This window comes from Larimichthys crocea, chromosome VII, assembly GCF_000972845.2.
Source record: "Larimichthys crocea isolate SSNF chromosome VII, L_crocea_2.0, whole genome shotgun sequence".
Taxonomy (NCBI): Eukaryota; Metazoa; Chordata; class Actinopteri; family Sciaenidae; genus Larimichthys; species Larimichthys crocea.
Genome location: NC_040017.1, coordinates 4,493,915 through 4,517,622, shown reverse-complemented (window position 1 = coordinate 4,517,622; position 23,708 = coordinate 4,493,915). Strand labels below are relative to the sequence as shown.

Here is a 23,708-nt window from a genome sequence, read left to right as displayed (position 1 = left end):
AAATTAATAAACAACTCTCCTGTTACAGGATGCTCATAAAGACAAAGTTTAATCATTCTCTAAGATTATAAAAAGGGTTAGGTGTTGTTGTTCCTTATTGTTTGCTAATGTCGGCCATACTTCATGATAAATAAATGCATTTTTCATAAGTGAGTAAATGAATAAATAAATAAGATGCTCATGAACCAGGCAGGAAAACAGTTTGTGTGATTTATTGTTTTTTCAGAGTTAACCTGACAGTATTTTGTGATCAGAATTTAAGGTGTATTTCAAAGGTTTCATTGTTTCTTGCAGCCCTGCTGTGTGGCTGATGAGTCGAGTGTATTTTAATATAAAAATCCTGCCAAGTGCAGGTTTAATAAAGAAGTATCAGACACAGTGAGGCTTGGCTGAAAAGAGGGATGGATGTGATGCTGCATCGGGAGGAAGAGTAACCGGTGAGGGAGAGGATGACAGTAACTTTCTGTCTCTTTCACCTTTCCTGCACAAGAACAAAAGTCCATGCCTTCTGAAAGACGCAGCTCACGTGACCTCTCAGCAGCCGTTATCATTTGGGCATCAGAAAACCACAAAATCAAATCAGAGCCTCAATCAAAAGACTCGCAAGTCATTATCTCGAATTAGGAGGTTTTATTTCATTAGAGCTGTACGTCCTTGACCTTAAATTCTCTAGAAAAAAAACAAATCTGCTTTAAAAAAAAAATTTACGGGTTTCCTTCTCTTTCTCTTTCTTTTTCCTTTCAAGCGGCGGGACAGCCAACCACGTTGTGACGCTCAACAGAAAAGCACAAGGTTCACGGAAGAAACCCCATCCTCGATTTAACCCGATTATCTGCAAATCATGTCCTTCACAGCGTGTCGGGATCTTTGCATTCTCTGCACCTCAGTAACCAATGAAGATTCATCATGGGGCCAAACAGGGATCCGGGGACAGTCTTAAAAGAAAAAAACCAACAACAACAACAAAAAAAAAACATTCTTCGTGTTTATGTCATCTGATGTGAGTGAAATCTGGATTTGATTGGTCCACGTACCACCACAGACTCTTTCATCATCATGCAGCGTGAGAGAAAGAGAGAGAGAGACTGTTCTGGGGTGGCGGCCATGTTGAAAAGAAAACACAATAACATTTGGAGATGTTTCAGGTCGGCTACGTTAACGTCCCGTACTGTCAGGGTGAACACACAAAAGAGAAAATACAAATGTTCAAGTCTTGGCTGAGTAGAATCAAATTCTATTTTCCTTGTTGGAAAAAATGCAAATATTAACTATTCAGTTCCATATGATGGAAATGCAGTATATTACATATTATGCTGAATCACGTTTTTATCGTTTCAGAAAGATTTTCTTCATTTAGAGTCATCAAAATCCAAAACCTGGAAAGAAAATTGTGGTGATTGGATTATTTAAAATTTCTCTGAACAGGCTGGATCTGAAAAGTCTAAATAATTTTACTCCCCTTTAATGAAGTACTGGATTAAAACTAAATTATAAATATACATTTAATTTAGGAAGTGCAATAAAGATCACTATAAACCCACTATTTACATCCACAGACACTATATACAGTAAGTCACTCTTTTTTTTTTTTTTTTATCTTTTGGCCCTTCCAGTGACCACCTATGTCTCGTCTGTGCTCCTGAATAAAATTAGCTTCTAATTATAAATACATAATATGGATGTAGTTTCATAATAGGGCAATAACTCGACTTGTGAGCTGTTTCTGTGCTTTTGGGTCACAGCAGGTTTCTCCTCAGCAAACCTGTCTGCTTGAAAAGTCAGGACTTCAATGTGCCTTAGGAAAGCAAGGTGATGCAGGAAAAAAAAACACCACCAACTATGTGGTGTTTTATTTCTCTCTTTTTTTGGGGGGGTGGTGTAGGGAGGGATTTTGGCCAAATTTGAACCCTTAAACTGCAGACAGACAGGCTGCAGCCCTCCCTTACATCGCGGTTTACTTCAGTTGATAAGTACTGTGTATTTTACATAAACAACACCCTTAATTTTCATACGTACCCCCGCCCCCTGTGATTCCTCAGTATTTGCAGTGATAAGAAGCAGAGAGGAGAAACACAGTGCAGAGTGCATATACTGCGGGGGGAAACCATTGATTTCATTTTGAATGTTGTTTTATTCTAGAGCGATATAGACTTATGTATGCTATTAATTGAGGTAATTTTGATAATTGCTCAGTGGTAGGATTCATTTATAAAATAAGAAAATCAATAAAAAGACAAAAATCACCAGTACATGTTACATCTAGTTAAATAGCAGAGGTAATATGAACACACATACCAGCAGCAGTTGCACCTGTGCAATATTTGGTTGGATGAAAACTGAAGATCTGTGCTGCCAGCTGCACACTTTAAGTCACTTGCTTCTTCTTTTTTTTTTTTTTTTTTTTTTTTTTTTTTTTTTTGAACTTGTATGAGAAGAGCTCGGTTATGTATTGTGGATGTAAAAAATGCACGTTTAAGCCTAAAACCAAATGATTTGCTGTATGAAAGCAAACTAGCAGCCTCCTCTTTCTCCTCCTCCTCCTCTTCCTCTTCCTCCTTCTATAGCCAAGCTTCTCCTCCAGGTTCATCTCTCTAATCTACAGTATTTTTAAGCTTCTGTTCCGAATGTGTATTTTATTTTTTATCCTCATTTAGTGCATAATAAATCTCGGCTGAGTCTCTTATAGCAGGATCTTTGAGACGGAGCTCTATATTCAGACGGTCTTCTTAACAGGATAGTTGGGGAATGAAACCTTTACGTCTGTTCTGTATTTATTGTAATATTCACCTGAACACTATCCGAAATATAGAATAATTTGATGTTTAAATGCAATGGCATTTATAGCATACTGTATGTTTATAAATAAAATGTTATAAATTAAAACTGGGCTTTTGTCTGTTGTTTGCACGAGCTGAACGGAAGAACCGAGGTGAATTAAGACTTTAAACCGCAGATGAATGTGTTATGGTGAAGTCTGTTTCCATTTCAAGTAGTGTTTACTGCAGTGCTACCCACATGGTTTCATTTATTATCCCACCCTTAAACAGCTACTTGTCATCAAGAGAGAAAATAAGCAACCTAAAATCAGACAGGCACAAAACAGGCACAATTGTGAGTAAAGTCTGTCAACACAGAGTTTAAACTCTGGGTTTAATTAAAGTTAATGTCAGATTATAAAATAATACTATAATAGTAATGTCATGTTTGTGGTTCGGGCCAGTGTTGGGTTCAGGTTCAGGTATTATACCAAATTATGTGACCCGATTAGAAAATTTGAGTCACTGTTAATCCAAAACTGTCACTCCATAAATCTTCAGATTGGGTCAGAAAATGTGACTTTACCCCCGAGATACTGATTCTAATACCTGCAGCAAAAAAAAAAAAAAAAAAAAAAAGGTGGTTAATATTCCAGTAGGGCTGTCTGTGGAGCAATCAGACCTCACCTGTCAATGTTTGGTTATTAATTTTGGGTAACCAGTCAAATGTTGAGCTTTAAAATATGATTTTCTTAAAAAATCATCTTTAAAATCCTGTTTATTGTGACCTTTGTGTCAAGTTTACATTAAATGGGTTCCATCTTTTCTTTTTTGAAATCATATCTCCAGTGTAGTGACATTTTCAGCAGTTTTTCCAAACTCTGTCGACCCAGACTTGACTCTTGACTTTACGGGTTAAAAAGATGAAATATTTTCACCTTTTTTGTAGAAAAAAAAATGAAATCCTGAAGACCCGGCTGCTGTCCGTGGTGCTGAAAATCTCAGACCCGAAAAACGTTGCATTTAAGACTCATTAAGAGGCTCGTTTAGAAATAACAATTCAGCTGGATTCCCTTTCTTGTCCAAAGAAAACATGACAAAGCAACTTGGACTATTTTTTTTTTATCATCAACAACCATTTCAATGGTACACCTGGAAAACTATGTGCACATGTAGAAATATTTCCTTCTTAAATATAAGCATTCATTACCTACATATAAATAACTTTGAGATCCTGGACAAAACATGTTACATAATGCTCACAAAATGGAAGGAAATCATTGTAAAATCAGACAAAGAGACAACATGCAAATTATATAGAAATAAATACAATGTTTGCATCCATTTCCCTGTTTTTTTTGTTTTTTGTTTTTACCCAAAATAAATTTCTCCGAGGGAATTTTGTAAAACATCAAAAAGACTTGTATGATCGATCTACGAGGGAGTATGGCCTATGGTTCAACTATAGGAGACAATAATACGTATTAACACTATACAATTTGAGCCACAAAAACACTGCCGTAGAAAGACACACAAAACATACAGATTTCCTGTCAGAGGTGAACATTGCAGTAGTTTGTGCCTTTTTTTTCTCGAGGAAATAATTGTGTTTATATCGATAATTTAAAGAAACTAAACTTCCAGCAGCCCCAGAAACAAACAAAAAAACACAGCTGTAAGAGGCTACTTCCGATCAGCAGATTGTGTCTATAGAGAACAGAGAAGCAAAATGCGTCAGCGGTCTCGTTGGATACTTTGTTGTGTCAGAGCACTGAGATTTGAGATGGAAAGAGAGAGCATCCTCAGTCTTGGATATTAAACGTCTCTCTACCAAACAAAGCAGCTGTTGAACTCTTGACATGTGATGGGACTTAACGCTCCTTTTACGCACTGATGGCACGACGCGTTTCCAGTGCGCAGACGTCTGTTTGCGTACATAAATTTGGCCGAAAAAAAATGTTCATCTTAACAAGTGTCTTCATCCAGTGTTCAGTCTTATTATTATTCTTTTTTTCTTAAAACAAGAGGAACGCTTTGCTTTGGGATGAGAGATGTTTTTTTGAATTTACGCAAGAAAATCAGCACAAGTGTCATTTCGTTGTTTTGTACAAGCCGTTTTCAGGATTTCAGTCTGACTGGAAACAAGTGGAAACATTTCATCCGACTTGCACTTGTTTTAAGAAAAAAAAAAGCAGTTGTTATTATAAGACAATGTGACTTGTCAAGATGGATATTTTTACAGCAGAAGTGTCCACTGACCACAAGAAACTGCGCAAGGCATAAAAATAAAATAACAGAGTTGTCATCTTCTTTTTACTGCTTTTTATTGTCCTTAAGTCTGTCACTGACAATTGCTTTTCAGTCTCCGGAGGATGAGGAAATGTATCTCTTTCCCTCTGCTCTGTTTTTCTCCCCCCGCTGTGAAGCTTCATTAGAACATGCTGGTCTTTACTAATGTAGCTTTGGCTCCGTTCTGTCTTTGCAAAGATGACAGTACGCTGGCGAATGGCCCGCCCAATGAGTCCGGGATAGAGGTGATGGTCCCCGGGGTGGTGGCCCAGCCTTGGCTCGGTGCTGTCACACCCATGCCGGCGGACACAGAAGTCTTCACTTGGTCCACCTGTCCGTTCCCGGTGGTGTTGACCTGGCCTCCGGTGGGACTCGGTCCGCCGCAGTTGGAGGTGGGCACTGGGTTCGGGCCCGGTCCTCCTGTGCTGTCTGGGTCGGTAGATTTGTTGTCTTTGCTGTCTTCATCTCTAGAGTCGGACTTCTTTCCCGAATTGGATTTGGCAGCAGCCGCGGCTGCTGCAGCTGCCCGCTCCTGTTTGCGGAACTTGGCACGCCGGTTTTGGAACCACACCTAAAGTAAACCAAGTACAAAAGTTAAACTAACATGAATGTTTGGTCGGTGCCTAAAAAAATCATCTTAAACGATGTATTCTATTGTTCTCTCTCAGTTAACAAACACACGTCATGTCGCAGATGCTCTTATGTGAATCAATTCTAAATAATCTTGCTTATAAACGCATTTTGAGGTTTAAAAGTGTCCATCAAGTCACGTGTTAACATGTTTATTTTGCGCATTGATGGTGCCACTAGTTGGAGGCCATTGTTAATCACGTCAGAGCAGTAAAGCTTTTATTTAACTACAATACAATAGAAGTCATTTATTAGACTCTGTGTTAAAATCGTTTCTATTTGCATCATAAATCCACCCGTGCGTAATTGTGTGCAATCGTGCGTAAATGTGAGCAGGTTGCTGTCTTGCAGGAGAGCCGGTGGATGTGTACCTGCACTCTGGCTTCAGTCAGATCGATTTTGAGTGCCAGCTCCTCTCTGGTGTAGATGTCCGGGTAGTGAGTTTCAGCAAAAACCCGCTCCAGCTCCTTCAGCTGGGCGCTGGTGAACGTGGTCCGGATGCGCCTCTGCTTTCTCTTCTCGTTCAGTCCGCCGTGATCCGTGAAGAGTTTGTAGGGAACTGTAAACGAAATAAAAATGTCACCGTCAGACGTGCACTGGTCTTATCTGTGCAGTGAGTGTGTGTGTGTAATTGTGATGCTGTCAAATGGAAGTAAACTCAAATTCGATATTTTGTATAAAATCCGGTTAAGGATGCTGGGCTCGAGCTTTCAATTGTATTATGCCTTTGATTACCTGTGAATTACTTCTGAATTGATAACGCTGCTGACCTGTGATGCAGTTAATTGTAATGTTAAACTAATTGTTGCTCCTCAGATTGAGGCTCAAGTTTGAAAACTTGTCATAATGTTCCCATCCGCCCCGCTTGTTGCTACTGTAACTCCAATTCGGTGTCAATAATGAGCTTTAGTCTTTGGTTATCTAATTATTTTCGAAGCTTTATGTCTCATCGCAAAGTAAATAAATTATGCCTATCATTTTGGCAGCTTAAGATAATTCTGTTGGCGGTTTTGGGTGTGACTGGGATAGTATAACCCCGTAACCGAATTACGGCTTGCCTGCAATCGCTTCTAACGTGATAAATTCTTTCATTTGTGTAAGCAAATTTCGTTTGGTAAATACTAAACACATTTCCATTTTCAAATGCAATCAAGACGTCCTATAATACGCCGGGTTGAGGCTCCGGAGCCGCTGCTTACCTGCGGCGTACGGGCTGCTCTGGTGGTCCCGCAGGGTCCCCAGGCTGCAGGACCCCGGCGTGAGAGACGGACAGCCGGAGGTGGCCCCGAAAGTGGTCCTGATGGGATTGTACTGAAACCCACTGGCTTGACTGCACGAACTGAAGTCCGCATAGGCCGATGCCAAGCTCGATGTGTCCATCCCGGCCATACATGACTCGTAGGCAGAGGAATTTAGGTAAGAATACTCCATTTTATACATTTGAGAAGGCTCGGTGGAGTTAGAAGGCTGCACTTCCCGGGAAAAAAAAATGTCAAAACAAAAACTACCCCCAAAAAATGGGTTAGAAAGTAAAAAAAAAATAATAATAAAAATAAAAATGAGGAGGACGCGCGGTCTGAGTTTGGGGGGAAAGATGACTTGTTTGGTTTGAACTGGTTGGAAGGAGGCTGGACGGTGGGTAGATGTTCACTGCTCAGCGCCTGCTCCAAAACTGGCCTCCTTTATAGGAACCTAGCCCTGTTTTATGAAAAGCCCCCTAAGAGCCGCCTAGCCCGAGGTCTCTAGAGCATATAGTCCTCATAATAAACTTGGCTCTTTCCGCTTGGACAATAGCAAAGCGTTTGGTCTTATTGCTAGCGCTTTTTTACATGACAATAACTCATCAGTCTATTGGGCTGGCACTGGGGGCCCGGGCTGTCCAACCTCCCTATCATTGATCCCCTGCATCTCTAATTAGAATTTAATACCACGCCATTACGCACCCCACCACCACCACCACCGCCGCCGCCGCACCCCCCCCCCACTCCACCCCTCTACCCATCCACCCCACTCCTCTCCAACCACCATCTTGCCCTTTAATTCAATCACACCACTTGGAAATAATGAAAGTTGGGTGACGATTCTCCCTGATCCAATTTTCTCCAAGCTTTTAAGCCTTTTAAGCGGCCGTATACCTTGGGCAGGATTTCACATAGTATTCCCCCTCTGCCTCTTTCTTTCTGCCCGTCTGCTCCGGCTGTTTTCTCTCTGTTTCTTTTTTTTTTTTTTACTCTGTTCTTCTGCACTGAAGCAGAAAAACATGTACGTTGTTATCAGGTATGAGAAGCAGTTTTGTGGTTTAGGTAGGGAGGCTCACTTAGGTTTAAAATCTCTCCTTTGTATAAATAAAAATTCAAGTCACCTGTTTCAGGTGCAGCCGTTTGTGTCTTATTCTGTTTGCAGGAGAACTAGTGAAGCAAGCAAATAATAATCTCACCCCACCTTTTCTTTTTAGAGCAGAACACGGTGTTTGCACTGACTGTAAGAAGGCTCGTTTCTGTCCCAGTGTTTGCGCACCAATCACATCCAGAGTCACCTCCTTTTGGTTTGATTTATTTTAGATTTATTTCACCGCACTGATTTCTGAATGTGAGTCAGAGCCGTGGATTAAAAACAGCACGTTGCATTTTACGCACGGTAATAAACGAGCTCACCAGCTTCGTTTTAATAATGCCCATTTATTTTTTCTCTCCAAACATACACAACGTTTCCACGTTTCCTTCCTGCTGCACTGCTGCAGTATAATCCCTGCTAAACTTCCGGGTGTGTTTTTATGATTCAAATGAGTTTGTAATTCTCTTTATTACTTTCATTATTCCGTTTATTTGGCAAATAACATCTTTCTAATGAAAGTAACGAACTGGCGAGGCAGTCATCGGACCTCTTAGGCTCACAATATTGGCTGAGTGGTTAATTTGGTTTGTGTAATAAGGTGAACCGTTTTGTATGGCGCTTACACACTCTGCGTGTTTCTGTTTTTTTTTTCTTTCTTCTTCTTCATTGAACCGAGTTCAAGTCCTCGTTTGACGCTGCAGGTTTTTTTTTTTGTTTGTTTGTTTTTTTGTTTTTTTCTTGTCTAAATTATCGAAACACACAGAAAAAAAGCGCAACAGGATTTCTGGTGCATCAATTAAATTTAGCAGATGTGTGTTTGGTGTTTGCTCACCACTGGACGTGTTTCAGCTGATTGATCTGTGAGACCTTACACTGAGAAATCACTGTAATATTCCCATAATAATCCAACAGGGACTGAGTGTATCAGTGATGCTCAGTATTGCGTTTATATCAGTGTTTTTATCACACGTGGCTGTGGCATCATTTTGCACACCAAATATTATAAACGTGTGTCTCACAACCTATTACATTTTATTACAGGATTATTATAGATCCTGATGCTTTTTTTTCTTCTTCTTCTTCTTTTGATTGGATTTTATCCGTCACAATATTGATTTTATTTTTCATCATAATTAAAGGAGGCTGGAGGAATATTAGATAAACATTTATTTGTTGAAATCAGAACAACAGAGAGATATTAAAGTTGAAAAAAAGAGAGAGACCTTTTTTTTAGCACATGCAGGTCAAATACATTATCATATCTCTAAACTGTGAAACATTCTGCTTTATTTCTACCCAGAAACCAAAATTACATATATATATATATATATATATATATATATATATATATATAGATATATATATATATATATATATATATATATATGAAAGCTTCAGTTTAATTAAATATTCATTTGTTTTAAGAATAAAAAAAGAATGTGGCACCAAACGCTTTTATAAATGGAACATTTGGTGCGCACAGGCTTCAGGCCGCAAGGTGCAGCTCCCGTATTATCTGTTAAAATAGACCCGCTCGCATTTGTCATCAATTATTTTTTTCTCCACAATTGCTGACGTGTTGCAGTGTGTTTCTCTCTTTTCTTCCGTGTGTACATTGTCTTTTCAGAGATCAACGAGCGCAAAAAAAAAAAAAGTTAATTCTTTCTTGACACAACCCGCTCCTATTATGTAAATGTTTTCTTTTTTTATTTTCTCTTTTCTACACACGAGCTGGGACCAAAAAGTTGTACCAAATGGTTAATTTGATTATTGAAACCAAAGAGCCAAATGGTTCACCGTCCTCCCTCCACGCGTCTGGCAGCGAGAAAAGAAACCATCTCTGGGAATTAATCTAATAACGCTCAAAGAAACGAGAAGTCTTTTCTGATATTTCGCCGAGGCAAATACAATTATAGCTTTTAGCCATCGGTTTCTTTCACTAAAGCCTCTCTTTCTTCTTTGCGGTCTATAGTCCCTCCACCATAGTCCACCAGCTATTGAAACGCCTCCTCTTTTATAGTTTCAACATCTTTTAATTCTTTCAGCTGGTTCGGCCGGGATGAGAAGCCGCACTTTGATATTTTGATGTGAGAATATTCAATCCGAAAGGCGGAACTCTGCGGGATTGATTGAATGGATTTTTCTTTCTTTGCTTTTGCAAGATGCAAAACGTGCAGACCTGCACATGGGGGGGGCCTGGTGGCTGCAGGTTGCAGCTTCGTGTTCAACACCTTTTCCAAACAGCAGCGGTGCGTGCAAGCCGTGATTTACAGTAACATAATGAGTGTTTCATTCAAGTAAAGCGGTGCTTAATTCGTAATTATGTGGCAAATAAAGGGCTTGAACCATATGCCTTCACTTAAATAAATCAGGAAAATGCGATGTGTGCGAGACCCTAAACTCCCCTGGCAAGTGCCGGACAATAGCCGGGATATGGGAGCAACTCCTCTCCATTTAGGGCGCACTATCGTTGCTCAGCAATATAGGAATGCGGGTCGACAGGAGGGACAAAAAGAGAAACAAAATGCCATTGTCTCTGGATGGATTGGATGGATCCACTCCCCCGAAAAGGCAAAAGACACAGAGGAGGATAAAGAGAGAGAGAGCACGATGGGAGGGTCCCGCTGTCACATTTCACCTACAATGTCTCACTCCTCCGCCCGAGGAAATCCTACGCTTATCAAAACGGTTATTAATAAGGCCGCGTGTTGCAGGGGAGGGGCTCGAAAGCGGATAAAAAAAAAAATCATTTTGGGGATGCTCTCGTGGCAATTTAGTCTGATGTCTCAATTTGACAGGATGGATAAAAGGCGATGCTTCCACCTGCAAAATGCCTAAAAACATCTGAGTTCTAAAACTTCGCTGTCCAATAATAATTTCATAATCATTATGGAAAATTATCCAACAGAATTATAATATTTTGTAATAAATCATAATCCGTTTTTAATAATTTGTTGTCTCTCTTAGCTGATTTGATTTTAAGGTCTGAACCTGCACATAAGAAAACATGTTAACACAAGAGAAAGCAGACATCTGAGTTAAAAGTGTTCCAGGCCGGTGCGTAAAAAAAGGCGCATCGCGTTTCCAAGCGCACAGATGGAAAGTGACATCTGGAGAAGAGGCAAAATTCAATTAGAAGCTGGTGTCTTCTCTCGGTGTCTGCAGGAAAAAACGTGCAGCACAAAAGACTTCAGTGTGTCAGTCTGCTGCGTGCAGGCTCGTGTTGTTATTAGACGTTTCTTCTTCTTCTTCTTTGTATTTTCACCTGATGCAGACCTGAGGGCGTTGTGCGCCTCGACAGTGATGGGCAGGGATGCAGAGGAGGATAAACCTACCTGCTGTAATGGTTTCCATAGTTTTATGTAGGAAATAGACTTTATTGCATCTTTTTAATCATTCTAAGTTCTAGAATAACGATATCTTGAGGTCAAACGCCACACTGATATGGAAATAAAATATATTCACAACCATTATCAACATTTTATCTAGTCAACATGGAAACAAGTATTCATTTACAGATTCTACAGGCGGATAAAGGTAAATATTTTATTTTCATGTACTGTAGGCTCTTCTGTGTGTGATGCCATCAACTCGTCTCTTTGTTTTCCAGATGCTGCAGCCAGCTCCTGCACAGCACGACTCGTCTCTCCTGGCCTCTTCGGCCCCTCTGAGCCTTTATCTGTTCTTCCCAAGTGACCAAGAGGCCAGCCAGTGGATTAACATAAAAATCTTATTCCGGGGGATAAGATTAGGAAACATATTACCCTCAAACGCGGCCTTGGCACGGGCGAGAGCCAGGCAAGGAATCAATTACTAAATTACTCCAACCTCTAAGTCGACATTAACGCAGAGAAATGCCATCGACCGCTTCTGAAATAAGATTTCGCAAAGATGTGATCATTAAATCTCTTGCCAGTGTTCAAGAATTTGATTCATAAAATCGTCTGAAATGAGATGGAATTAAATTCTTATCGGAGCTCTTGTCATCGTTTCATCCCGCGCTGTTTAACGTTGGTCAATGGCCTTCATGAGATTTTCCCTGTAAATAAACTTAGTAATTGAATCCGCCTCTCCACGACACATTGTTTGGTTGTTATTAATTTATTGCAGCCATGGATACAGGCGGACGGATGGGGCATGCAGGCCTGAGTCTGTCTTGGATGCTGCTCATGCTGTTGCTGCTGCATATTCTCTCTACATGTTTTTAATCCACACCAGGACGCCGACGTGTTTTTAGACGCAGTTAAACTGCAACATGCGTCTTTGGGGGGAGGGGGGGGGGATAACTGAAACATCATCTGTCATTTTTTTTTTCTTCTTCTTCTTTTTTTTTGGCCTCCTGCATTTCACCCCCCAGTGGGGTCAAGGCATATTTTATTTAGAATAGTCTACTGGCATTGCCCCCCATCCCAACCCCCGCATTAGCAATTGACAATTATTAGCCCCAGCCTCATAAATCAGCTGCGTGACCCGTTATTATTGTTGAATTGAATAGCTGTTGGGGAAGTGAGGGTCAGTGTCATTAACTTGCCCAGCCTCCCTCCTCCTCCCTCCCTGCCCTCTCCACACCCCACCCCTCCTTCTACCACACACACCACCCTCGGGCCCCCTGAAGGCATTTTGGCCCTCTATACAAGGACCTGCTGGCTAATAATGCCGTGTGGTCGGGCCTAAAAGCTTAATCACACATGCATTAAGCGGCAGACAGCGGCCTTTTGTGCGCACGTAGGTTTACTGGAATTAAGCGATTAATGGTCATCTGAGCGGCAGGCGACAAGGCGGCGCATCGAGAATGATGGAGCGCTTTTTAATGTCAAAAAAAAAAAAGAAAAAAAAGTAAAGAGAGCTTGGCCAGTGAGAGCAGAGGCGTCAGGGTGAAAGGAAGGAAGGAGGGAGGGAGGGAAGGAGTGGGCAGCAATTACAGTAGGCCGTGTCTCCCAATCCATCATAAAACGTCAAGGTCATTGTGAATTATATTGATTATTATACAACGCATTGTAATGTTTATTACACCCCCCCTGCTTCGACATTACAATATGCAAAAGATAGCACATGTAAACACCTGCTATCAATTTCTAAAGCTGCTAATTTGTCTCGCCTGGCGCGCCCCCCCTTCTCATCTCATATTCTTTTGATGTTATGACTAAACACGTGGCCTCAGTTGTACATTAGACTCTTGATTTTGCCCCCAGCCGCCATCTGCATAAACCATCAGGCAGCTCATATGAATTACTATTTCCATATAGTCAAAAGAGTCCCAACAAGGGCCTCTAATAATCATAACATGCGCGCAACAGGATACTCCGTCCAATATTGTTTCAAATAGACCAGAGTCACACTCTATTAATCAATACTGAACACATCCTTAAGTGAGAGATTCATGAATAATTTGATGCAGGCGTTATGAGTTGTTACTCTATATGTTGTGCCTGTACAGGTGTGCTGTTCCACCTGTTGGGGCCGGACAACATACACCTTTATCATTCTTAAGTTTTGGTAATACATGCATATCCCAGCTCCACCCAAACTCATATAGACTCAGAGCCCTTCAATGAGAAAATCATAAATCATTACTATGAGAACAGACTACATCTCTTCAACCAGGCACCAGCTTAGATCGTTCCTTACTTATTCCACGAACTTTAAGTGTGTTCTAATGTCTAAAAGTAAAAAAAAGTGTTATTCAGGTTAGTCCCTGCAGGAAAGTTTTGGTTCTGTTTAATCTGCATACAACCAAAATCACTCTGATTCTTGTGTCAGATGGATGCAGACTTTTAATATCTTGAAAAATACAACAATACTCTCAAATATATGGGACGTTATTTCTATTGATGGATATTTTGGCATGATCCTGACTTGCTTATGAGAGACAAATGAAAATCACTTGTTTGTGAAAAAATGAATTGTTTTCAGTATCTTCCGGTACCTTTCAAGGACCAAGTAACCACCCACTCACTTCCTGTAACTGACTATTCTCTTCAGGGTCATGGGGGCCAGGAGCCTATCCCAGCTGTTATTGGGCAAGAGGCGTGGTACACCTGGACCAAGTAACCCTACAAGTTTTTTCATGTTTCCTTTCTTTGCTTGTTTTCTGTCATGCAATTCAGAGTAAGTCGATGTTGTTTTATATTTTGTCTCGTTTAAACTCCTGACATTGATTTCAACTTGATTTAATATTTAGAGTTAATAAACTTTTTATGATACCACTTTGCACAGCTTCATACTTAATTGCAACTTTTTCTGGCTCAGCACTCACAATACTAGTCTTTGTTAAGATGTAAATTTGTTTGAACAATCAGGTAAAGTGAGAACGTTAAATCAGGTAAATCCTGAACAGAGCTGAAGACTTTTGCATGTACCCACTTTAGAAACATAATGTTATCTGATGTTTATTGCTTTATGTAAATAGGAGTCACTTATTTTATGAAGAAAATACTTCAACAGGTTTACATGAGTATAGGTGGCAGACTTTTGGTCTGTCTTTATTTCCTGTTTCAGGATCCATCCATCTTTGAGCACTCGGAGACGATTATCATCATCTCTCTCCGCACTAACACAAACCTCAGATTAGTAAACTGTATATTGGCCGCGAGGAACTCGACTTCCTTGAATTTAATGTACACTTTGTCACTATTGCTCTTCCTCCGGAAAGCCATCCATATTGATGTCAGAGTGTGATTTATACTGCCATGACCACCGTCCAATGACGGCGCCTGTTGATCAATCAAACCTAATTTGATTGGATGGAATCCTTAAAGAACAGCCAGATGGGAGCCATCAGAGTCGGTCTGTCCAGTGCAGGCTCTGATTCACTTCCTGTTCCCAGAAGGCCAGTCTCTGATCTCTGAAGGATGATGCTGCACCACAGAGCTGGAAGACATAGATTCAGTATTCCAGCTGAAATCAATATATGTGGCGTGAGCTGCATTGCATACAGCTTAGAGAACCAATAAGTTGCTTGTTAAATGATCTTAACATAGTTTCAGCAGCAGTGGTGTCTTTTTTACAATGTTACTGAGTTACTGTGAAAAGCTAAGCCTGTGATATTGAGATATAACAAATCCCATGCAAAGACCAAAGACCCAACCATGAACTGACCTCAACAATTATCGACTGTGTAGACAAAGCCCATGTAGCACACTGTTTCACATTATCATGAACCTGGGCACTGTAGTTTATTTGAGTCGATCCTACTCATCCTATGCATACATCGTCCTACTGCAGTAAATACTCTCTAGTGCACCAAATCTGGCACTGCTAATAGTCCCAAAAAATGCACTGTTTACTCCTGTTTGAGTATCATTTGCTAAAAACTACAATTCCCAGCAGTTTTGAGAAATTATTTCTTTAAAAAAAAATCAAAAGTACACATTTATCATGTGTCTCATGCTTTTAAAGATTTAAACCTCCAGTAGGAACCACATGGTTTGTGGCTGTGAGTCAGAGACAAGCTCAGGATGTTGGAAAGTAACGAGACACACAGACACAGGATAACACCAGACTTAGCCATTAAACATTTCCCACATTTCAGAGACTCAAACACTGTGAGGTTGCTGCTGCTGGCAGGTGTAATGTTTACCATGTTCACCATCTTAGTTTAGTGAGTTAGCATGTTTGCTTGTTAGAAGAGGGCTATGCCCAAAGTACAGCTGAGGCTGATGGGAGTGAAGAGCTAGAACTGAACATCTATAAAATTTGACTTGATGATGGCAATTGATGACGAGTCAGTCATTACAATTAATTTTAAGATACAACGTATTGTATCACAATGTAACATTTTTGCATTAAAATATCTAAAAATAATTGATTTGTTGAATACTTCATTTAATATTTCTAACATCCTTCAAACCCAGAGAAATCTGTCATTTTATTCTGGTAACTCTGTTTCCTTGCCTGTAGTTGCTAGAAGGGATCTTGTACAGGATATGTCAGAGAACGAGGAAAGCAATGGTTTGCTGTGAACATTACTAAACGTAATGTGAATTAAACTGTTATAATATAATACAATGAAGACAACAACTCCCATGATCCTACATTACTTCACGTCATCAAACTACATCTTTTCATCTTGTTTTGATGTAAGAGACAGCCTTGCAGAGGAGAATTACATGCTATAAATGTAATGATTGTCATAAATATTTTTTTTAAATAAAATTTATTGCAATTCTGTCCAGAAGCTAAGATATTTCCCTCTGAACCAAAACAGTGGACCAAATCTGAATAACGTCCGATAAAAATCTACAGCAGCAGTCTTAATTTCGCTGTGGTAGGTGACTGAGCTTCGATTCTATGTCCTCTATTTCTATGTTGTGTATCTTTTCCTCCTCTGCCTCCCCTGTTGAAGCTTGACGTGACAAATAGCTGGATCTGCACTTTTCTGCATCAAAACCAACATGCCCCTCATCATCGCTGGGTGCAAATTTGATCAGAACACACCCAGAATCCCCTGGCTGCCTGATGATGAATTGGCATATTAGGAACGATGTTTATGCATCAGGCCAGCACTCTCTGGCAAATGACAGTAAATTGCTTCTCAGACAAATCTCTGGTCTGGGATTCCACTGACTGAGGATGAATTGAACCTTCTTCGTGGATCCCATGGGTTCCAGGAAACCTTGTTTAAGAGAGCAGACTATGACGCGCCCTTAATCAGCTGGGATTTGCAAATACTTTTTCTGTGAAATCAGTATTTTTTTTTAGATCATTTGACAAATACAAAGGTGAGATTAAACAAAACAAAACTGCATAGCAGCTATTCAAACTACTGCCATTGGTTGGTTCGGTAGTGGCAGAGGTAAAGCTACAGTGAAAACAACCACCATTTATCTACAAAGCATTATGTTCAGACGTTTTTCGTTGTTTGTTTTTAACGTATTTTCATATCTGATGTAAATTAATATGACTACAAACAGACCTAAATACACAGAGGAGCTCCAGGAGGAATATTGATTATGTTTAGTTTAGACTGAGGATTTTGAGAAAAGCTGCAGTCATCCACAAATTACTCTGTTTATTTACCTTTTAAATACATTCTGTCAAATGTAATGTCCCGTTGATGGAGTGAGCTTGTGAAGTCAGGAGCTGAACTTGGCTGTTCATATAGCTTTTATATGAATTAACGTCAGTGTAAGCTGGCCTAGCTCAGCCTGGTTCAGGTCCAGATTGAAGCCACAGAATGAAAACCAATAGCCCTGGGCTGATATAGAGTAGCAGTGAGAAGACGGAGGGAACCGTAAGAGGAGCAATAAAGCTAATGTAATCAAAGAAAATGGCTTTCTGAATAGAGGTGGGATGAAAGCCATACCCCTGAAATCTGGGTTTGCAGGCCCTGACAGAGGTGACAGCATGATGAAGTTTCTATTGGATTTTCTGAGAGTAGAGGCAAAGTAGCCCTAAACCACTACCACTCACGTGTTGGATATGAAATTGATAGGCAATATGTGTTCATAGTAAGTGAGTCTATAAATACTATCCCAGAGCTGAAGAAAATATGACATAGACATTAAATCAATGTTTTAATAGTTGTAGCATTTGAAGTTTTACAGACATAATAACCAAAGAAACCTGCAATGTCATTAGCAGTAACTGTAGTTTAAGCAAATCACCTGTGGTAGCTAGTATTAGCACAAGTGTTACGTACTACTTCTGTTGTTTCTAATATGTTGAAATATGTCTAAGTGGTATCCAAGCATGAGGGAAGCACTTTTCCAAAACAACAACAGACGTGATGGATTTCAAATGCTTCATTTAGCTTCAGAGTCTTCTCAAAACACAATAACATTTAGCTTCTTAACATGTTAGTATAGCATTAGCATTAGCATGATGACTTGAAGCAGGGCAGACTGTCAGCCTGGCTCTGTCCAAACGGTTCGAAACCCACATGTCAGCATGTGTAAAGCTTAATAATTAACACTGGTCTTATCCAAAGTTATTTGTTTGTGAACATTAGAGACTTCCTGGAGCCAAACAACCAGCAGAGATGTTGTTGTTCATCAGTAAATGTCCTTTACCTGTACACAACTCCCTTTAAAAGATTATCTTAATTACATTGATTTTAGACACAGTGTGTTAATTGGTGAGTTTTAGGTCTCTGTTTCCTAACTGCTTCCAGTCTTTATGCTAAGCTAAGCTAATCCCTTCTTAGCTCCAAACCTGACCTCCAACACGGACATGAGAGTTTTATTATCCTGTCATGGCTCTAAGGCAAGAAAGATAATAAACATATGTCACGTAGTAAGTATCATCCTTTAAAAGTGTTCAATTGTCACACAAGTGGAAGTTTGGAACTGTTGGTGGCGCTAGATGAAAAGCTAGAAAATCATCAAGGCCATGAACATAAATGTGTATAGACTACTGTTTCCTGACAATGAATCCAATAGTAAACCAACAATGCCACTGAAGAGCTATTTACTAATGTGGCTGAAATGTAATAGCTGGTTTCATTAATGTAGAATTCACTGAGAACGTTGATGCTTGTTGGACTGTGTTAGAGTAACTGTAATCTCATATTCTGATTATGGCAAACTCAGTTTGACTAAATCAGCTATGTATATATCTAGCTAAATAAAATCACACACACATAATGTGAAGATAAATCATCTGTAAAGTGTTTTAATAACGTATGGAGGAATGTAAGCAACCTAAACTGTATAGAATTGAATACCTGAGGTATTCTCTGCATGCAAACACAGCCACGAACCTCTCAGTATCTCTTGATTCTAGTTTGGATACTGAACAATCAAAACAATAGTCTGATAAGGTAAATGTCATCATCATTTCTTATCTATAGGGTATCTATATGTTGACTGTCAGCAGCATGTAACACCCAAAGGCAACAACCAGGGTGTGTCGAGGTCTTGTTTAGCTTCTATTCAAAAGCAATCACAAAATGCCCACCAGTTTGCAACCAGCATTTGTCCGCCCTCTCCTTCCCCTGGCTGCGTTTGCAGGTTTGCATCTGAATCAGGGGGCTGACGGGGCCCGAGCGCTTGGCCACGTGGACCAGATTGATGTCATTGTCTCGGCACACTGACCTTTGCTGTAATACCCACGGCAGACATCACAAACTCTCACATCAATTTAGTCCAATTGGATGTGGCATGTCTTGGCTAACTCAATTTGTGGAGAAATGCACCTGTCTCTGCCTTCCCTCCCTATAGATTTACTCAAGGGGAGGAGGTGGGGGGAGGAGAGGAGATGGTATTGCAGGGAAGAGAAAGGGAGAGTGAGGGGAGGGTTTTGGAGTGGAGTTGGCTCCTGATCCCCTCCTCACCCCCCCCCAAAAAAAACACTCACCCACACGCATATAAACACCATACACCAACTTCTCCCGCTTTCTCTTTCTCTCAGCTCTTTTCCCCCGGCCATACTTTGCAGATGTAGCTCTTCTGCAGAAGCACACACCCTGAATACTCTGTATATCTGTGTGTGTGTGTGTGTGTGTGTGTGTGTGTGTGTGTGTGTGTGTGTGTGTGTGTTTTCCAAGGTCTGGGCAGAGCGTCTGGGAGGAGCAGAAGGAGAGCCATTAGCCCAGCGGTAATCAGATTAGAACGACGTTAAAGGGGGATGTGAATTTAAACAGCCAGCAGAGAGAAGAAGAGGAAAAGTTGGAGGTGTTATTAAGGTTGTTCATTACTCATATGCTCTCAGTTTGTGTGTGTGTGTGTGTGTGTGTGTGTGTGTGTGACAGAGAAGCATATACTGTAGTATGGTATGCAAGGTCACTTCTGTATGCAGCATATGTGTACTCAGTGTGCTGATACAGTACATGCGAGTCATGTGGCTGTACAGTATGTATGCATTCATGACAGCCTGTTAGGTTATGTGTACATGTGTTCCTGAGTGTGAGCTGCAATGTGTGTGTGTGTGTGTGTGTGTTTATTTTATGCAAAGCGGGCGAGCTGTCAGAGATGAATAATATGTGTTGGGATCTGAGCATTAGGTAATGAGCAGCATGCTGTGAGGTGAGGCATAAAGCCCTCCATCTGCACTGATGCTGTTTACTTGTAACCACACACATTTGTTATACTATCCTTGTGAGGACCTCCATTCACTCTTTCATAAACGCCAATCTTAACCAAATCTGAGTCCTAATTTAAAGCTGCACCTTTTATATTAATATCAAAGCTAATTAAACGAGAGAAGTGGTTTGAAATGAAAAAAAATATATAACACACCTATGTAGCTCTACGGAGCATTTTAGCTTCTTTTAGCTAAATGTTTTGGTTTTATGGCACTTTTGTCTACCAGCAGCAGCAGAGCAGAAAAGATCTGATAAAACCATTGTACAACTAATGCCCAGCACCAATTGGTAGACAGATAACAGCTAGTTTTTTTAACATAGAGAAGCATTAACTAGCTAAAGAGCTGGATATTTTTACTTAGGAGTTGGTGGAGACCAAAACGGAGTTGCTGCTAGACCTCTAAACAGACAGTTGTTGCTACAGCCAAGTATCCCCAAGATTTACATCCATATTGGGTGATTCCAAACGTGGCTAATGCCCAGTGCTAGTGCTGTGTCCTTTATTTTATGCATTTAGAATAATACTGCGGAGACCAGAGTGTTGAGTAAATGGCAAAACAACCTATAAATACACACATATATGAACAGTAAATCAAAAACAACAGCACAACAGGTTTCTTACAATGGATTAAACCAATCAATTACTGTTAAGTTTCCCATCACATAAGCACTATCATCACAGTACAATCGAGACATCAAACGCTGGGGTCATGTTTTAAATCTAATCTAGTCAACCCTTTGAATGAAAGTGAAAGTTAGTGCTGCCACGCTTCGATGAATATGTCAAGAGTACCATAGTGGTTTATTGCTCTTATGCATAAATCATTCATCAATAAAAGCCCAATTTAACATATGATCCACAATTCTGATGATACAGAGAAATAGAAAAGCATGGCAAAAATAGCATCTTATCAATATTTTAAAGACACTTACAGACCTGCATTTAACACTCGCCTTGTTGTTAACCCTTTTCTGAACATCAACCAAGTGTCTTAGTTGCCTAACCCTAATCATACCTTAACTCAGAGATTCTCAAACTGCCCCACTTCAGATGCCGATAAAATGTACGCCTTCCCACCCCACAATTTTCAACAATCATAGGGAAAGCAACTGATGAAAAGGGATCAAAGTTGAATATTAATGAAATAAAGGTAAGTGGGAGAGCATTAAAAAAACGTTTTGTTTATTTTGCCTACGTAAGTCATATTCATTTTATTTAGTATCACACAAAAATTTTTTTTAATTCTAACGTCGTAAAAATCTCTGTTAGAATACTTCTCATCTTTCTTTTTCTTATTTAATTCACAAACATTTTTCCTACCCATGTAAGAGAATGTATTGACGTTTACATTGTGCATTTTGGTAATATATTGTGTAAGACCTTTAAAGCCTCACATGCATGGTTGAACACGCACACCCACAAACGGATGTTGAGATAACATTTGCAGGCTTTATGGATTTTCCCTGCAGTAGTATTGACAAGCGAGTCAATAAGCCAGCAGGGTAAAGACAAACCTAACCTTACTATTCACTTAACATTGACTTGAGTGGAATCTCCTGGACAACACAGTGAAAAGAGCACTGCACATCAAAATACCAAAATGCCTCACATGTCAAAATGTTAGCGATGTTCGTGTGTCAAAATATTTAGTATTTCAATATGACTAATAGCGTTCATATTATACCAAACAACAAATATTATCTGCTTTTTGTGAGGGAATATTTCCAGAATGGTTAGGATTACAAAGTGAAGATGCATTATTTTACATTTTAGGCCGTCCAAACCGGTGTAGGTGTGAATCTGTGCTGATCCACTGACCAGTTTGAACTATTTGTTTTCTTTGTTCGTAAGTGATAACACCAAGTTAGATGTCCTAATGTACAAAAATGACAGCCTCTGAAGGAAGTGGTTTTCCCTCTTGTATTATTTTACTGTATCATAATGTACTATTGTATTCTTTCATTATCAGTTTCGATATCCAGGCGGGGTCAGTATGCTTCAGATTAAGTGCTTGTCTGTTTGAAACCTCACAATTTGACACTCCCACCCACTTGACACTGCTTGAATTGATTTAAATTTCTCTTCTAGCCTTTATTTATTTATTTATTTGCCATTGGGTAAAGTGTCCAAATACATACGCAATTGGTAAGTTGGCTGCTTTTAAGATTGCTATTTGGAACAGGTATAAACAAGATGTGCCAGACAACACTTCTTATGAGGAATACTGAGCTCTCAACCTGTGCTTAGCTCCTTTTCACTACTGACTTAACTGGTCATTTTAATCACATGGTATTTCCTTTCAGTAGTGTCTGGATTTTTATCACCTTATCTTTGGCTAAAAATCCCATAAAGCAATGTTTCCCCTTTGACAGATCACAGTTACAGTACTGCAAAGTGCAGTAATCTCATTGTGTATGAAATCTCACTTCACTTTTCACTACAGAGTAAACTAAAGAGATAGTGTTTATAATGTGTTAAAAAAAAAGACAGCCATAGTGCTGCTTAATGCCATGGTTACCTGCAGTTTAATACTGTATACCTGGAGCAAGAGTGGTGTTTCCAGACAGCTGAGCTACGTTTAAGGTGTTGCCAATCAATCATGGAGTTTCTGGGTCTTAGAAGTTTTAAACGTGCATTCTTTCTAATGACCAGTTGGGGGTGACTCCACTGGTTGCAAAAAAAAAGGTTGTACGTAAGCTTATGAGGAAATCAACTTACTTCTCACGTGATCTATCACCTCAGTAAACAGATGAATAAAATAGGCTATGAGTTCAGCTGTGACTACCTTGTGATTAGCAAATCGCTACCATGGCGTGTCCTTGTATTCATCTTCAGCTTTTTGTCTAAATATGGTAACTCTTGGTTTTTAAAACAGTAGCATAGTGATGGGCATGATTAAAGACTTCAAAGTCATCGTCCACAAACCAATGAGTGATGTCACGGTGGCTCCATCCACTATTCATTATACAATCTATTTGTAATGCCCAAGAATTCACCAAACAAATACACCACAGCAATCTATGCCATTTTGTCACAGAGACTGAAAATTGAAAAAGAGATGACTGCTTGCTTTGGATACTGTTGTGGAAATTTCTCTGCTGCTGGTGAAGAATGAAATAGAGACTTCTGCCGACTGACAAGGTTTGTATTTTCTTTGCAAAGAAAAGGTCAATCGATACGCGAGTGGTCAAAGATGAAGAAAGACCTCGAGCATGGGGAGACCTAAATGTTTATACCTGAGGAACACCCCTTTCACATCCCTTTGTCTCAGGGGCTGGCCCTCCCAGGAAGTGTTTTCACATATTTTTGTCTATTGCAGGTATCGGCGCCGACCCCCCGTTGGTGTGTTTTACACCTGAGGTATCCTGCAGGATCTTATATTTAGGTGCAAAGTTAAATCTAGACATCACAATTTACAAACACAAAAGGACCTGGTATCCTGAGTTAGGAAGGGGGAGGTTGGGCATCTCTAGTTACTGAAAGAAAAGAAACTGAATTTACCATTACAATACTCAAACATTTGACGCTTGGAATATGAGGAACAAAATTGTCAAGGGTTTAGTTTGAAGAACAGTTAAAGTGCACTTTCATTGTTGAAATTAAACTATCAAAATGTTCATAGAAACATCTCAAACCACTCGCACAACTAGGAAGTCTCCAACTGAAGTAGAATTAT

General features: G+C 39.9%; 2 protein-coding genes across 11 annotated transcripts in view; one reads left to right on the top strand and one right to left on the bottom strand.

The window, feature by feature from the left end:
• LOC104919409 (LIM and calponin homology domains-containing protein 1) overlaps window positions 1–1,129 on the top strand; it is an 81,997-nt gene extending 80,868 nt beyond the window's left edge. For all 10 annotated transcript variants that reach the window (XM_027280889.1, XM_027280888.1, XM_027280883.1 and 7 more), the window contains one exon: window positions 746–1,129. In XM_027280889.1, the coding sequence (XP_027136690.1) occupies window positions 746–771 (26 nt within the window). In that variant the 3' untranslated portion in view covers window positions 772–1,129. The remainder of the gene's footprint in view (window positions 1–745) is intronic.
• Window positions 1,130–2,384: 1,255 nt separating this feature from the next.
• On the bottom strand, window positions 2,385–7,647 carry phox2bb (paired like homeobox 2Bb). Its single transcript, XM_010731421.3, has 3 exons — window positions 6,875–7,647; window positions 6,047–6,234; window positions 2,385–5,616 (listed from the first exon to the last, which is right to left on the bottom strand). Exons 1-3 carry the CDS (start codon window positions 7,113–7,115, stop codon window positions 5,188–5,190), a joined length of 858 nt encoding a protein of 285 aa, XP_010729723.2. The 5' UTR covers window positions 7,116–7,647; the 3' UTR covers window positions 2,385–5,187.
• Window positions 7,648–23,708: the final 16,061 nt, after the last annotated feature.

Coding starts and splice junctions, on each gene's coding strand:
- phox2bb (XM_010731421.3), bottom strand. CDS start 7,115: ATGTATAAAATGGAGTATTCTTACCTAAATTCCTCTGCCTACGAGTCA. Junction 6,235..6,874: donor GAGCAGCCCGTACGCCGCAG/GTAAGCAGCGGC, acceptor TTTCGTTTACAG/TTCCCTACAAACTCTTCACG. Junction 5,617..6,046: donor TGACTGAAGCCAGAGTGCAG/GTACACATCCAC, acceptor GGTTTACTTTAG/GTGTGGTTCCAAAACCGGCG.